Raw genomic sequence first — 16,801 nt, 5'->3', positions numbered from 1 at the left:
ATTAAATTAAATCAAAGAGAGTAGATAGTAGAATATATTAACTAAGTATAGCACATTTAAAAAATTACCGTAACTCCCGAACAATTATTTTATTACGAATAATTCGACATTTGAATTTATACAAGCAATATATCTTCAAAATTAAAGCGTTAGAATATAAATTTGACTAGGATTAAATTAGATTGAACTAGACCAAAGTGAATGATCAATAGTTGACAAACCTGTAAATTAAGATTAATGCTACGCTCGATGACATGAAATTAATTAATTAATATATGCCTAATCGGATCAGTCTGACTGACTGAACCGATAAATTTTATAAAATCGAAGTAATCGAGAAATCGACTTGTACATTAATTGGGACGAGGGTTATAATAAAATTAGCGTAGATTTTAATTAGTTTAAATTACGTGATCACAGATCAGTCAACTCCGTGCGAGTCCGACCCGTGGGCCGATCCGACTGACCCGCAGTTCGGAGCATACGCGGAGCACGCCGATTATTAGCGACAGAGACTCCAGCCCTACAGGTGTGGGATATCTGAATTATTCTTTTCGTGGGCGTACTCTTACCAGTCGTTCCATCTGACCTGACATTCGCACTTTATTTTTAAGTAGTTGCATTAAAACTGTAGAGCATGTTTATCCTTTCTGCACTGTAGGTAGAATTGCATAACCCTGAAAAATCTAAATTTACTATATTGTAGGAGTAGGGTAATTAAATAATATTATATTTATATTATTAGAATATTAGGATACTAGTTTGTCTTCTTCTCGTAGAAGACAATATATTATTATTATTCTACGTGCATATGCATGCATTGGTGAGAGCTGAGCAGAGCCGAGTGACTTCGTTCCGTCTTGTGTCACTTGGCATGGGACGGCCCGACAGCCACTGAGCTGAGGGTCACTTGATCCTTGGATGGCTTTAGGACTATATTATATGTATAAACCTTGATTATATCATTTTTCGATCATTTTTGCTATTTGACGTGAGCAGTTCCGATCTCGAGTTCTGTGGGACGGACGATTCGGGATGTTTCCCACGCCTACATTAGGAGCTACATGCCTAGAACGGGTTACCCCACCACGGTTCCGATCTCGAGTTCCGTGGTGGCATTTTTATTACTTGAGACTGCACAGTTCCGATCTCGAGTTCTGTGTAGGTCTGTTTTACGCTACCGCATGGTTCCGATCTCGAGTTCCATGGCGGATTTGGTGATTTGGTGTGGCGGGTGTTGGTGTGGCGGGTGAGGGCACAGTTCCGATCTCGAGTTCTGTGGCCCCGGTGATGATATTTTTGCGACTTGCATTGTATGATTTCTCCTATTGAATATGTTTGGCTTATGAATCGTCTAGGTGAGATGACACACCGAATTTTGATATAACCATCGGCTAGTGTGCAGTTCTTGTGGGCAATGCGCGATGTCATTAGGCAACGTGTATCATTGTTCCCTGATCACAGTCCTTGGATTATATTATTCAGATTCTTTTTGGTAAAGGTATAACCATCGGCTAGTGTGCAGTTCTTGTGGAGCAATGCTCGATGTCACTAGGCATCGTGTATCATTGCACTCTGATCACAGTCCTTGGATTATACTATTCGATTTCTTTTGATACTATTGGCACGGCACGGGGTGATTTACTTTATCCATATTATTATTATTATTATTGTATTTGGGCACACAGTGCAAGGAGTACTGGATTCCGACTTGATTTATATCCGATATTACACTTTGATTTTATTTTGGGTTTATTTCGCATGTTGGCATAATAGAATAATCGCATCATGGCATCACTCAGAAGCATTATAAATTCTTTTAGCTATTAATATAGGTTCACACATGTGCAAATTCTTAATTGTATTCATTTTATAAATAAAAGTGCTTTGACCATAGAGGATCCCTGAGGGGATAATTCTGGGTCACATACTGGGCGACTCGTCGCTCACCCACAAGTTGTTTCGTGGGTTTTAGGTACAGCATCTGGCGATCCGCAGCAGGAGTTGTCCCCGATGGCCACATCGTTTGATTAGCTAGAGTTAGACTTTTGATTTGGTTTACGAGTCTCGTATTTACTGTGTTATATATACGAGCTCGATAGATCATGTACCCCCTTCTATAGATAGTGTTATTTGGATCCGAGATGGATCGAATTATATGTTATGTATGTGTATGTTTAATTATTTGCTATGTGACTGATGTTTGATATTTATATTATATTTGCTTCCGCTGCTGTTTGAGTTATTATTTATGGTTAGCCTTGCGTGCTTAATGATTAATTAAGCACGACGCGAGGTTGATCACATCTTAATCCAGAATTCCTGGTTTGGGGTGTGATAACTACGGTGCTCAAAACACCTTCAATTAGAGTGTTGTATTATGGTTGTAAATGCCTTATTATCTTGCCATATAAAGACACTACTACAGTGCTCCAAACACCTTCATTTGGAGTGTTGTATTAGGGATGTAAATGCCCCATTATCTTGCCATATAGAGACAAAACTACAGTGCTTCAAACACCTTCAATTGAAGTGTTGTATTATGGTTGTAAATGCCCTATTTTCTTGCCATATAAAGACACTACTAGAGTGGTCCAACCACATTGATTTGGAGTGTTCTATTAGGGTTGTAAATGCCCTATTGTCTTGCCAGATAGAGACACTACTGCAGTGCTCAAAACACCTTCAATGGGAGTGTTGTATTATGGTTGTAAATGCCCAATTATCTTGCCATATAAAGACACTACAAGAGTGCTCCAAACACCTTCATTTGGAGTGTTGTATTAGGTTTCTAAATGCCCTATTGTTTTTCTAGATAGAGACATTATTAGAGTGCTCCAAACAACATCAATTAGAGTGTTGTATTAGGGTTGTAAATGCCCTGTTTTCTTGCCATATAAAGACACTACTACAGTGCTCAAAACACCTTCAATTGGAGTGTTGTATTATGGTTGTAAATGCCATATTATGATGCCAAATAGGGATACTACTATAGTGGTCCAAACACCTTCAATTGAATTGTTGTATTAAGGTGGTAAATGCCCTATTATCTTACCATATAGAGACACTACGGGAGTGCTCCAAACACATTCAATTGGAGTGTTGTACTAGGAATTTAAATGCCCCATTATCTTGGCAGATAGAGACACTAATAGAGTGCTCCGAACACCATCAACAGGAGTGTTGTATTAGGGTTGTAAATGCCCTATTATCTTGTCATATAAAGACACTACTACAGTGCTCCAAACACCTTCAATTGGAGTGTTGTATTATGGTTGTAAATGCCCTATTATCTTGCCAGGTAGAGACACCACTACAGTACTCCAAACACCGCCAATTGGAGTGTTGTATTATGGTTGTAAATGTCCTATTATCGTGCCATATAGAGACACTACTAGGGTGCTCCAAACACCTTCAATTGGAGTGTTGTATTAGGGTTCTAAATGTCCCATTATCTTACCATATAGAGACACTACTAGAGTGCTCCAAACACCATCAATTGGAGTGTTGTATTAGGATTGTAAATGCCCTGTTATCTTGTCATCTGGAGACACTACTAGAGTACTCCTAAAACCTTCAATTGGATTGTTGTATTAGGGTTGTAAATGCCCGAATATCATGCCTTATAGAGACACTACTAGAGTGCTTCCAACACCTTCAATTGGAGTGTTGTATTTGGATTTTAAATGACCTATTATAGAGACACTACTAGAGTACTCCAAATAACTTCAATTAGTTTGTTGTATTAAGGTTGTTAATGCCCTATCATATTACCATGTCGAGACACTTCTAGAGTACTCCAAACACGTTCAATTGGAGTGTTGTAATAGGGTTGTAAATGCCCTATTGTTTTGCCAGATAGAGACAGCACTATAGTGCTCCAAACACCTTCAATTGGAGTGTTGTATTGTGGTTGTAAATGCCTTATTATCTTGCCATATAAAGACACTACATGAGTGGTCCAAACGGCTTCATTTGGAGTGTTGTATTAGGAATATAAATGCCCCATTATCTTGCCATATAGAGAGACCACTACAGTGCTCCAAACACCTTCATTTGGAGTGTTGTATTAGGGATGTAAATGACCCAATATCATGCCATTACACTACTAGAGTGCTCCAAATACCTTCAATTGGAGAGTGGTATTAGGGTTGTAAATGCCCCATTTTCATGCTATATCGAGACACAACTAGAGGGCTTAAAACACCTTCAATTGGAGTGTAGTATTAGGGTTGTAAATGTCTTATTATCTTGCCACCTGGAGACACTACTAGTGTGCTCCAAACACCTTCAATTGGAGTGTTGTGTTAGGGTTGTAAATTTCTTATTATCTTGCCATATAGGGACACTACTAGAGTCCTCCAAACACTTTCAATTCAAGTATTGTATGAGGGTTGCAAATGCCTTATTATCTTGCAAAATAGGGACACTAATAGAGTGCTCCAAACACCTTTAATTGAACTGTTGTATTAGGGTTGTAAATGCCCTATTATCTTACGATAGAGAGACACTACTAGACTGCTCCAAATACCTTCATTTAGAGTGCTGTATTAGGGATGTAAATGCCCCATTATCTTGCCATATAGAGACAAAACTACAGTGCTCCAAACACCTTCAATTGGAGTGTTGTATTATGGTTGTAAATGCCCTATTTTCTTGCCATATAAAGACACTACTAGAGTGCTCCAAACACCTTCATTTTGAGTGTTGTATTAGGGTTGTAAATGCCCTATTGTTTTGCCAGATAGAGACACTGCTGCAGTGCTCAAAACAGCTTCAATTGGAGTGTTGTATTATGGTTCTAAATGCCCTATTATCTTGCCATATAAATACACTACAAGAGTGCTCCAAACACCTTCATTTGAAGTGTTGTATTAGGTTTCTAAATGCCCTATTGTTTTTCCAGATAGAGACACTACTAGAGTGATCCAAACAACATCAATTGGAGTGTTGTATTAGGGTTGTAAATGTCATATTATCTTGCCATATAAAGACACTACTACAGTGCTCCAAACACTTTCAATTGGAGTGTTGTATTATGGTTGTAAATGCCATATTATTTTGCCAAATAGGGACACTACTATAGTGCTCCAAACACCTTCAATTGAACTTTTGTATTAAGGTGGTAAATGCCCTATTATCTTACCATAGAGAGACACTACTAGGGTGCTCCAAACACCTTCATTTAGAGTGCTGTATTAGGGTTGTAAATGCCCCCTTATCTTGCCATATATGGACAAAACTACAGTGCTCAAAACACCTTCAATGGGAGTGTTGTATTATGGTTGTAAATGCCCTATTATCTTGCCATATAAAGACACTACTAGAGTGCTCCTAACACCTTCATTTGGAGTGTTGTATTAGGGATGTAAATGCCCCATTATCTTGCCATATAGGGACAAAACTACAGTGCTCCAAACACCTTCAATTGGAGTGTTGTATTATGGTTGTAAATGCCCTATTATCTTGCCATATAAAGACACTACTAGAGTGCTCCAAACACCTTCATTTGGAGTGTTGTATTAGGGATGTAAATGCCCCATTATCTTGCCATATAGAGACAAAACTACAGTGCTCCAAACACCTTCAATTGGAGTGTTGTATTATGGTTGTAAATGCCCTATTATCTTGCCATATAAAGACACTACAAGAGTGCTCCAAACACCTTCATTTGGAGTGTTGTATTAGGTTTCTAAATGCCCTATTGTTTTTCCAGATAGAGACATTACTAGAGTGCTCCAAACAACATTAATTGGAGTGTTGTATTAGGGTTGTAAATGCCCTGTTTTCTTGCCATATAAAGACACTACTACAGTGCTCAAAACACCTTCAATTGGAGTGTTGTATTATGGTGGTAAATGCCCTGTTGTTTTGCCAAATAGAGACACTACTACGGTGCTCAAAACACCTTCAATGGGAGTGTTGTATTATGGTTGTAAATGCCCTATTATCTTGCCATATAAAGACACTACTATAGTGCTCCAAACACCTTCAATTGGAATGTTGTATTATGGTTGTAAATGCCCTATTATCTTGCCATGTAGAGACACTACTACAGTACTGCAAACACCTTCAATTGGAGTGTTGTATTATGGTTGTAAATGCCCTATTATCTTGCCATATAGAGACACTACCAGGGTGCTCCAAACACCTTCAATTGGAGTGTTGTATTAGGGTTCTAAATGTCTCATTATCTTGCCATATAGAGACACTACTAGAGTGCTCCAAACACCATCAATTGGAGTGTTGTATTAGGGTTGTAAATGTCCTGTTATCTTGTCATCTGGAGACACTACTAGAGTACTCCTAAAACCTTCAATTGGATTGTTGTATTAAGGTTGTAAATGCCCGAATATCATGCCTTATAGAGACAATATTAGAGTGCTTCAAACACCTTCAATTGGAGTGTTGTATTAGTTTTTTAAATGCCCTATTGTAGAGACACTACTAGAGTACTCCAAATAAGTTCAATTAGTTTGTTGTATTAAGGTTGTTAACGCCCTATCCTATTACCATGTCGAGACACTACTAGAGTACTCAAAACACCTTCCATTGGAGTGTTGTATTAGGGTTGTAAATGCCCTATTGTTTTGCCAGATAGAGACAACACTATAGTGCTCCAAACACCTTCAATTGGAGTGTTGTATTATGGTTGTAAATGCCTTATTATCTTGCCATATAAAGACAATACATGAGTGGTCCAAACACCTTCATTTGGAGTGTTGTATTAGGGATATAAATGCCTCATTATCTTGCCATATAGAGAGAGACTACTACAGTGCTCCAAACACCTTCATTTGGAGTGTTGTATTAGGGATGTAAATGACCCAATATCATGCCATATAGAGACACTACTGGAGTGCTCCAAACACCTTCAATTGGAGAGTGGTATTAGGGTTGTAAATGCCCCATTTTCATGTTATTTAGAGACACTACTAGAGTACTTCAAACACCTTCAATTGGAGTGTAGTATTAGGGTTGTAGATGTCTTATTATCTTGCCACCTGGAGATACTACTAGAGTGGTCCAAACACCTTCAATTGGAGTGTTGTGTTAGGGTTGTAAATTTCTTATTATCTTGCCATATAGGGACACTACTAGAGTCCTCCAAACACTTTCAATTCGAGTGTTGTATGAGGGTTGCAAATGCCTTATTATCTTGCAAAATAGGGACACTAATAAAGTGCTCCAAACACCTTTAATTGAACTGTTGTATTAGGGTTGTAAATGCCCTATTATCTTACCATAGAGAGACACTACTAGAGTGCTTCATACACCTTCAATTGGAGTGTTGTAGGGTTCTAAATGCCCGATTATCTGGCCATATAGAGACACTAGTAGAGTGCTCCAAACACCATCAATTGGAGTGTTGTATTAGGGTTGTAAATGCTTTTAAAGAAACATGTTATTTATAGACAGATATGCAAATCCTTAGAAATACTAAGTATTTGCATATCTGTTTAACATGATACATGTTATTTCTAAGGATGCATGTTGAGTATCATATAAAATATATATATATTGTAAATCATTCCTTGTACATTACATGTAAGCCAGTTGTGTTTATATTTAATAGTCTTCATGTTTTTATTATTTCTATATTTCTGTAGTGTATATTTGATGAAACTTGTATGCTTTATATGAAATAGAAGTAAACTATGCATATGCATTTTTGACAAACTTTAATATTTAATATTGATTTTAAAGATGGGATTAAGGGTACTTATGTTAGTTGGTTTGGATTGTTGGGGTTTAGATCGAAACCTTAATCCTTTATGCAATTATTTTTGTTGTAAATTGTTATAAAGACAAATTGTAAAGCTTATTTGAAATTGATAAGCAAAATGTGAGAGTTATAAAAGAATATGAATAATATATATTTTCTTCTTTGTATGAACTATGTTCTTGAGCTTATTTATCCCCTTCTTAGTACTGGTACGGATATGTAACATATACATAATATGAACCATATTCTTAGCTTCATTCTATTTTCCTTTAAGCTTTTCTTAAAATGAGTACCGGTTAGTATACACAGTTTCTTGCTCTCTCGTGTGGAAATCTACAATTTGAAATTATTAACTTCGACTTGCAATTCTTTTTAGACGTGGGTGTGACATAGCAGACCTGAATTGAGTAACCTATATGATGTGCTTGCGGAACGATGGACTTATTTCAAGTCATATTGTGCCCTACGTTATTAGGTGCGGGGTTACTGGACTTGTTTGATATTATATTTTTAAGAATTAAATTGTTATTCCTTTGTCATGTAGAATGATTGTTTGTTGCATTATTTGAGATGTGTGAATCATGTGCATAGCCCAATCAAATTATAACTGAATTTTGTGTGATACTGTTGACCTATCATTTTGTACAGTTTACCGTTTGTATGAATCTCCTATTCTGAATTATGGTTGAGTCACCACAAGTTTATGTTTATGGAAATCTGTTGAGCTCTGCAAAGTCTAGAGTCATGACTAGACTTTGGTTACGGAATCCTTATGCGCATATGGTGAACGGCCCTAGCTAATCCCAGTACCGGTTGGGAAAGGGAATCTGATTCTGATTCTGATTCTGATTTTGACGGTGATTATGGGTGACTATAAGGAGACGTCTGATTGATGTCATATCCAGTCTGGGACCGGAATGACAGGTTTGTTTAATGTGTTGAGAATTACTGATTCTGAGTTTATTGCATACAAAATATTATCTGACTATGAACTAGACTTAAATTAACGGTATAAGCCTAAACACATCAGATGAGGGTCAGTGGATGGTACTGAGTACTGGCAGGTGTGGGTTTAGCGTGGCCACTTGTGTGACAAGTTGATGGATCATCTGTATGTGTTACCAGACCTGACAATCTGAGTCTAAGCCTAATGTATATGTTGAGCTTCATTTGAAATTCTATGAGTTGAGATTCGATTGGATATTGTGACCGTGCATTTGCATTTACTTATATATAAATTGATAAATTGAATTGTTAATGCCAAGTTGCGTGGATTTAATTTTGGATATGGATTGATTGCAAGTCCAGTGGCCTGACTGTGGCAAATTCTCATTGAGAGATAATATTATTATTATTATTTCTCACCCCCATCCTTTGGGTTATTTTCAGGTTTATTACACGGATACAGAGAGACGGTTCTGGATTGCATCTAACAGCATAACCACAAAAAAATGGATTTTGGGTTGTTGAAACTGACAGGATGCGGGAGGCATTCCTAAAACATAGTTTGCCATAGTCTGTCAAATAATTCTGTAAATATTTGGGATGTGGTTAGTATGTAATAGTGTTATTGGTAATGCATGTAAAAGATCCACCGCCTAGCGTATATGTTTTAATAAATATACGCGGCATGCTGTTATACCCGTATTTGGGGTGTGACAAATGTCCAGTGTTTCATGACTATATTCTTGGAGTTGTTCATTCATCCTTGATGCATATATCATATTCTCTATAGTCATGAACCTGCACAATATCTCAAGACAAGAAAACTGTAAAATTCAATTAATATATGTTTTGCAAATATAGTCAAACAGACAAGTAGATTATGGTCCAATCCAACGCTTTGCTATTAGGGGTGTTCAACGGTTCGGTTCAGTTGAAATTGAACTGAACTAGGCAAACTAAAGTTATAATTTGGTTTCAAAAATAGAACTAAACCGAACCAATTTAGCATTACAATCGAACCGAAATGAACCAAAGTTTTATTTCGGTTTATTCAGTTTGTTTGGTTTGAACTGAAATATATTAATTTTTTATTTAAAGCAATTGATTTATAATAAATCAAAGTATATTAAGAAATAAACCGAAGTATTAAGAAATAAATTAAAGTATTTAAAGGAATTGATTATTAAGAAATAAACTGGGTCGGTCCAGACCAAATTTATAATATATAAAAGTTCGGTTGGTTTGAAATTCGAACTAGTGCAAGGGTAGCATTATTGGGCTTTGAGATTTGTGCCAAGTTAAAATAAACGGTCCAGATCTACTAATTGTAAAAGATTCCCTTATCAGGTAGTGGATAGGGGTGTCAACGGGTACGGTACGGGTCGGGTGGAGATATTTTCATACCCATACCCGTTATGATAATGAAAAAAAATCTTTACCCTTACTCGTATTTTCGAATACGGTACGGGTCGGGTAAACAGATACAAAAATGTTATTAACATTTTGATTTGTGTTTTCGATAAAATATTTTTCAAAATAAGAAAAAAATAATAATGAATACAACTAATTTGTATTATGAAAATTTAATAAAATACAAAAACTTTATTGTATCATGTATCATCTTCATACAAATATATAAAAAAAATTATTACCCTTACCCGTACCCGATTAATTAACGAAAAAAAAATATTACTATTACCCGTGTTTTCAGATGCGATACTGGTCAGATAAACAGATAAAAGGGTGCCATTGACACCCCTAGTAGTAGAGAGGATGTGAATTCCCCTGGTGAAAGACATTTGTATTTTCTCCCATCAGTTTACGTTCCGTAACAGACAAAACGGGCCTACGGGCAAGGAAAAGAAAACAGAAAAAGAAAACAGTACGCAGATGGCGTCTCTTCTTTTCCAGTTACCTTCTCAACTCTATCCCAAGCCTAATCTTCTCCTCTCTAAAACCAACACCAACCCATTACTGACCTTACGCCGCAAACCACCACCAAATTGTACTAAACAAGACCACCCAACACCAACCTCGCGTCACTTTGTACTGGTACATGGCATGTGCCACGGTGGCTGGGCCTGGTACAAGCTGGCAACACTGCTCAATGAGGCCGGGCACCATGTCACAGCCCCTGATTTGGCGGCGAGTGGGCTCCACCCAAAAAGGATGGATGAAGTGAACACTTTTGAGGAGTATTGTGAGCCGTTGATGGAGGTGATGGAGGCTATTCCAGCTGGTGAAAGAGTGGTGCTTGTGGGGCACAGCTATGGAGGCATCTCAGCTTCGCTCGCCATGGAGAGGTTTCCACATAAGATTTCTGTGGCCGTGTTTGTAAACGCTTCTATGCCGAGCAGCACTAATTCACTGGCTGACATCACAAAGGAGGTATTTTTGGATAAAGATTTTAAGAGACCAATTTTGACTTCATGCAGTACACAAATTACATAATCAAAACAGCGCTCCATGAAGCCAAAATTGCTCTGTTAAAATCTTTACCTGTATTTTGGCATGCGCTAGAGATTATGTTTTGCAAAGCTAGTACCAAAGTAACCAAACAGCTATTGCCAAAACTGCTCTGTTATTATTATTTTTTTATTTTTATTTTGATAAAAGTGAATAATCTCACCGATTGCATTAAAGAAACCATATAATTTTACAAAGCTAGTACCAAAGTAACCAAACAGCTGTTACAAAATTCTAATTAAAGAATCTAGATATAGAAAGCAGAACTACAGAAATTAACCTAACCAAAATCTGAGATAACAAAAAAGTCATACACAGTTTATCCAAAAAAATAAAATAATATACTCAAAATCATCCAAGTCATTAACTTTATAAAGGGGTCAGGGGGAGAGGGACATCTTCAATATATAGGTTCTTGTTTAGACCCAGATCAGGTACTGTGTATGGCACCTCTCCAAATTTTAGTGATTTTGTATCTATATAAAAAAATAATAAAAATTTTCTGAAAAATATAAAAATTGGTCTCCAAGCACATGTTAATATGGAGATCATGTTGAGTGCTTTGGATCAACTGTTTGGACTTTGAAAACGGAGATAAAGATGTAACACATGATTGGAGCACGAAAACAATGGAGCATTTTAACCCTACTCTTATTAAAAGATCAAATTGCAAGGGTGCCTGATACAAGCTTAGCTGCTTGTCACAACTGATTGAGATAATAATTAGAATTGCTGACACTCCCATCCTTGAAAGGAAAATTATACAAAGAGATATATGAGTTCATAACTTCGTAAGATCTAGTATGTAGCCTATCTAAGACACAAGACTGTTGGTCTTCTCTTCTTCTTCCATCATCAAAAAATAGAGAGGAGATATCTGTAAGAAATTGGAGAGGATTTCTCAAGAACCAAGCCTTGCTGTCTTGGAAGATTTGCTCCCACAACCCGACAACCAACCAGTGAGAAAGGGCTTGTTACCATTAGTCTTGTCTTGCGCATACGGAGATAGTTGTTGCTCTCACAAGAGATTGAAGATTCCATAACAAATGGCATGGAATTAGTTATTAAGTTCCACATTTCAGATTTAAGTTTTGGGTTGGCTTTGGCATGGGAAGGTCCTTAGGATTAAAGTGGAGAACTGTTTCTTTTTCTTGAGGGTGTTAGTTTTTGACCCCTAAATGAGATGCAATTGTTTGATCTCTAAATAAGGTGTAATTATATTGTTTGGCCTTTAAGATTCCCAACAAAAAAATATTTTAACATTTTATGAAAATTATGTCTTTTAATTAACAAATGCCTCACCTGTCTAACATTATTCTCTATGGGTTTTGTTTGTTCTTTTTTAATGGTATGATCTTATAAATAACTCTTTTTAAGAACTGTTTGTGGATTTTGTTTCTTTTATGCCTGATAGCTTTCCAAACGTCCTAAAAAAGACACAATGGATTCAAAAGCAGTTTATGGTGGAGAAGGGGCTAATATTGCACTTAGGTCCTTCACATTTGGCCCGAAACACTTGCGAGCTTTTTACTATCATTTATGTCCACCAGAGGTACTTTATTTTCTTTGAAACATTTGTGCTCTTGAAATTCATATTTACATGCCTTATGACAACCTCAAAATATCATATAAATGATTTGGATAATGATAGTTTTCAATAATGACACATTAGATATCTTGTGCTTGGTGAAAACCACGCTCATCCCCCAATTTAAATGAAAAAACTTAGCCACTGTTTATTAGAAAAAATGGAAAAGAAAAACCAAGCAAACAAGACGTTTAAATGGATTGATATCAAAGAAACACCTAGAATCCAATTCGAAGCCCAAAAAAAAAAAAATGGAATGGGATGATATCACAAGAATGGTGTTTCTCAGCAAAAGTTCACACATCGGTTTTTATTAGCGTATTGTTTTTGAGTTTCATGGTATGTACCATAACTGTTGATCATATTATTTTACTAAGTTAGCATTGAAGGTTACTTTAGTAAATTTACAATTCTTAGCAAAGATAATCTTATTGGATCAAATAATGCAGGTGACTTGATTATTTCAAAAATTTTAACACCATCTCACTCCACTGACAGGATGTTACATTGGCCATGATGTTACTAAGGCCAGGAAAGCTATTTTTTGACTCAAGTATAACACGAGATGACTTTGTAACCGCAGAAAAGCATGGCTCAGTGAGCCGGGTCTATATTGTTTGCAACCAAGACAGGTCTATTTCGCCGGAGACCCAGAAATGGTTGGTTGAGATGAGTCCTGGGACAGAACTACTCGAGTTGGACGGTGCAGATCATATGCCCATGCTTTCTATGCCGAAAGAATTTTTCAGCCTCTTGGTTGACATCTCAGATAGGTACCAGTAAAATTTGTGTATGGTGGTATTGTGTTCTTAGATTTGGATAGCAGAAATAAGGCATTGGTGACTGCTGTTAGTGATTGCAGTAGCAAACAACTGTGAATTTAAGAAATGAGACTATCCTTTTAAGTTTTAAGCATATTTATCTTGCTTTCGCGTCTCATGGAACCAATGTTCGTATTGAACTAGGGAACATTTTTCTATCTTCATGTTTTCTCCTCTGGATAGAAATTAGCTATATATCATCTTTGCCACTTGGGGAAGCAGATGAGGAGACTTTTCATTGTTAATTTGACTTCATGCAATCAAATTAACAGTACTAATATCTTAACTCTATCCTTAGGTAAAATAATGAAAATTTAAATTCCAATTTCAATTATCACACATTATAGATTTTAATTTTTCAATGTAATTTTTTGTGTGCTCCTGCTCAGTCACTAATCAATGACATTGATCAACCAATGAAATTGTGGACCCATATAATTACTCTTATGTAAATATTTGTATTCTATTAAAAGGTACAATCTACAAAAATATTAATTTTATTTAAAAAATGATAATTTAAATTTAATCATCATTAATCAAGGACGGTCACATGAGCAGAATGAGGCCGGGCACCATGTAACAGCCCCTGATTTGGCGGCGAGTGGGCTCCACCCAAAAAGGATGGATGAAGTTAATACTTTTGAGGAGTATTGTGAGCCGTTGATGGAGGTGATGGAGGCTGTTCCAGCTGGTGAAAGAGTGGTGCTTGTGGGGCACAGCTTTGGAGGCACCCCGGTATCGCTTGCCATGGAGAGGTATCCACATAAGATTTCTGTGGCCGTGTTTGTGAGCGCTTCTATGCCGAGCAGCACTAATTCACTGGCTGACATCACAAAAGAGGTATTTTGGGGTAAAGATTTTTTATTTTGATAAAAGTGAATAATCTCACCGATTTCATTAAAGAAACCATATAATTTTACAAAGCTAGTACCAAAGTAACCAAACAGCTGTTACAAAATTCTAATTACAGAATCTAGTTATAGAAAGCAGGACTACAGAAATCTTATGTGTGCTGCAAAGGGGTCAGGGGGAGAGGGATATCTTCAAATTTTAGTGATTTTGTACCTATCTAAAAAATTAATAAAAAGTTTCTGAAAAAATATAAAAATTGGTCTCCAATCACATTTTAATTGGAGATCATGTTGAGTGTTTTGGATCGACGGTTTGAACTTTGAAAATGGAGATAAAGATATGACACATGATTGGAGCACGAAAACAATGGAGCATTTTAACCCTTCTCTTATTAGAAGATCAAATTGCAATGGTGCCTGATACAAGCTTAGCTGCTTGTCACAACTGATTGAGATAATAATTAGAATTGCTGACACTCCCATCCTTTAAGGAACATTATACAAAGAGATATAATGAGTTCAGAACTTTGTAAGATTAGCCTATCTGAAAAAGGGACTCTTGGCTGGTCGTGATGCTGTCGCGAGGGCGTCTTACCATTAGAGTCTTATCTCATGCATACGGAGTTGGTTGTTGCTCTCACAAGAGATTGGATATTCCATAACAAATGGCATGAAATTAGTTATTGAGTTCCGCATTTCAGATTTAAGTTTTGGGTTGGTTTTGGCATGGAACGGTCCTTAGAATTAAAGTGGAGAACTGTTTCTCCTTTTTCAGGGTGTTAGTGTTTGATCCCTAGATGGGATGCAATTGTTGATTCCTAAATAAGGTGTAATTGTTTGGCCTTTAAAATTCCCAACAAAAAAAATATTTTAACATTTTATTAAAATTCTGCCTTTTAATTAACAAATGCCTCACCTATCTAACATTATTCTCTATGGGTTTTGTTTGTTCTTTTTTAATGATATGATCTTATAAATAACACTTTTTAAGAACTGTTTGTGGATTTTGTTTCTTGTATGCATGATAGTTTTCTAAACGTCCTAAAAGAGACACGATGGATTCAAAAGCAGTTTTTGGTGGAGAAGGGGCTAATATTGTACTTAGGTCCTTCACATTTGGCCCGAAACACTTGCGAGCTATTTACTATCATTTATGTACACCAGAGGTACTTTATTTTTCTTTGAAACATTTGTGATCTTGAAATTCATATGTACATGCCTTATGACAACCTCAAAATATCATATAAATGATTTGGATAATGATAGTTTTCAATAACAACACATTAGATATCTTGCGCTGGGTGAAAACCGGGCTCATCCCCGAATTTAAATTAAAAAAACTTAACCACTGTTTATTAGAAAAAATGGAAAAGAAAAACCAACCAAACAAGACATTTAAATGGACTGATATTCAAGAAGCACCTAGAATCCAATTCGAAGCCAAAAAAAAAAAAAAGGAATGGAATGATATCACAAAAATGGCGTTTCTCTGCAAAAGTTCACACATCTGTTTTCATTAGTGTATTGTTTTTGAGTTTGATGGTATGTACCATAACTGTTGATCATATTATTTTACTAAGTTAGCATTGAAGGTTACTTTAGTGATTTACAATTCTTAGCAAAGATAATCTTATTTGATCAAATAATGCAGGTGACTTGATTATTTCATAATTTTTAACACCGTCTCACTCCACTGACAGGATGTTACATTGGCCATGATGTTACTGAGGGAAGGAAAGCAATTTATTGACTCAAGTATAACACGAGATGACTTTGTTACTGCAGAAAAGCATGGCTCAGTGAGTCGGGTCTATATTGTTTGCAACCAAGACAGGTCTATTTCGCCGGAGACCCAGAAATGGTTGGTTGAGATGAGTCCTGGGACAGAACTACTCGAGTTGGACGGTGCAGATCATATGCCCATGCTTTCTATGCCGAAAGAATTTTTCAGCCTCTTGGTTGACATCTCAGATAGGTACCAGTAAAATTTGTGTATGGTGGTATTGTGTTCTTAGATTTGGATAGCAGAAATAAGGCATTGGTGACTGCTGTTAGTGATTGCAGTAGCAAACAACTGTGAATTTAAGAAATGAGACTATCCTTTTAAGCATATTTATCTTGCTTTCGCGTCTCATGGAACCAATGTTCGTATTGAACTAGGGAACATTTTTCTATCTTCATGTTTACTCCTCTGGATAGAAATTAGCTATATATCATCTTTGCCACTTGGGGAAGCAGATGAGGAGACTTTTCATTGTTAATTTGACTTCATGCAATCAAATTAACAGTACTAATATCTTAACTCTATCCTTAGGTAAAATAATGAAAAATTAAATTCCAATTTCAATTATCACACGTTATAGATTTTAACTTTTCAATGTAATTTTTTGTGTGCTCCTGCTCA

The 16,801-nt window shown here is 36.4% G+C and overlaps 1 protein-coding gene, 2 long non-coding RNA genes and 1 pseudogene across 4 annotated transcripts; 3 read left to right on the top strand and 1 right to left on the bottom strand.

Annotated features, from left to right (window-relative positions):
* The first annotated feature begins 419 nt into the window (after positions 1-419).
* LOC144555998 (uncharacterized) lies at positions 420-2,232 on the top strand. The gene is made up of 2 exons (XR_013512170.1): positions 420-529; positions 1,976-2,232. It is a non-coding gene; the product is annotated as an uncharacterized LOC144555998 (long non-coding RNA).
* An 8,237-nt stretch (positions 2,233-10,469) lies between these two features.
* LOC144555138 (methyl jasmonate esterase 1-like) lies at positions 10,470-16,548 on the top strand. Of its 2 annotated transcripts, none has more exons than XM_078303373.1 (5): positions 10,470-11,059; positions 12,552-12,689; positions 13,224-14,386; positions 15,426-15,563; positions 16,098-16,548. In XM_078303373.1, exons 1-3 carry the CDS (start codon positions 10,562-10,564, stop codon positions 13,506-13,508), a joined length of 921 nt encoding a protein of 306 aa, XP_078159499.1. In that variant the 5' UTR covers positions 10,470-10,561; the 3' UTR covers positions 13,509-14,386; positions 15,426-15,563; positions 16,098-16,548. The 2 variants fall into 2 exon arrangements, with proteins under 2 accessions (XP_078159499.1, XP_078159500.1); XM_078303374.1 differs by having other exon boundaries at positions 13,224-14,396.
* On the bottom strand, positions 11,472-14,765 carry LOC144555139 (uncharacterized). The gene is made up of 3 exons (XR_013511986.1): positions 14,670-14,765; positions 14,612-14,637; positions 11,472-11,613 (listed from the first exon to the last, which is right to left on the bottom strand). It is a non-coding gene; the product is annotated as an uncharacterized LOC144555139 (long non-coding RNA).
* Positions 15,453-16,382, top strand: LOC144555250 (esterase PIR7B pseudogene; annotated as a pseudogene).
* Positions 16,549-16,801: the final 253 nt, after the last annotated feature.

Source organism: Carex rostrata, chromosome 6 (assembly GCF_964058835.1).
Source record: "Carex rostrata chromosome 6, lpCarRost1.2, whole genome shotgun sequence".
Lineage (NCBI taxonomy): Eukaryota > Viridiplantae > Streptophyta > Magnoliopsida > Poales > Cyperaceae > Carex > Carex rostrata.
Note: the sequence above shows the minus strand (reverse complement) of the source record. Positions and strands in the feature narration are given on the sequence as shown.

What these genes read in the sequence shown, in the direction of transcription:
- LOC144555138 (XM_078303373.1), top strand. Translation starts at nt 10,562, where the DNA reads ATGGCGTCTCTTCTTTTCCAGTTACCTTCTCAACTCTATCCCAAGCCT. An exon ending in TGGCTGACATCACAAAGGAG is followed by an intron (nt 11,060 to 12,551) that starts GTATTTTTGGAT and finishes TATGCCTGATAG; the next exon opens with CTTTCCAAACGTCCTAAAAA. An exon ending in ATCATTTATGTCCACCAGAG is followed by an intron (nt 12,690 to 13,223) that starts GTACTTTATTTT and finishes CTCCACTGACAG; the next exon opens with GATGTTACATTGGCCATGAT.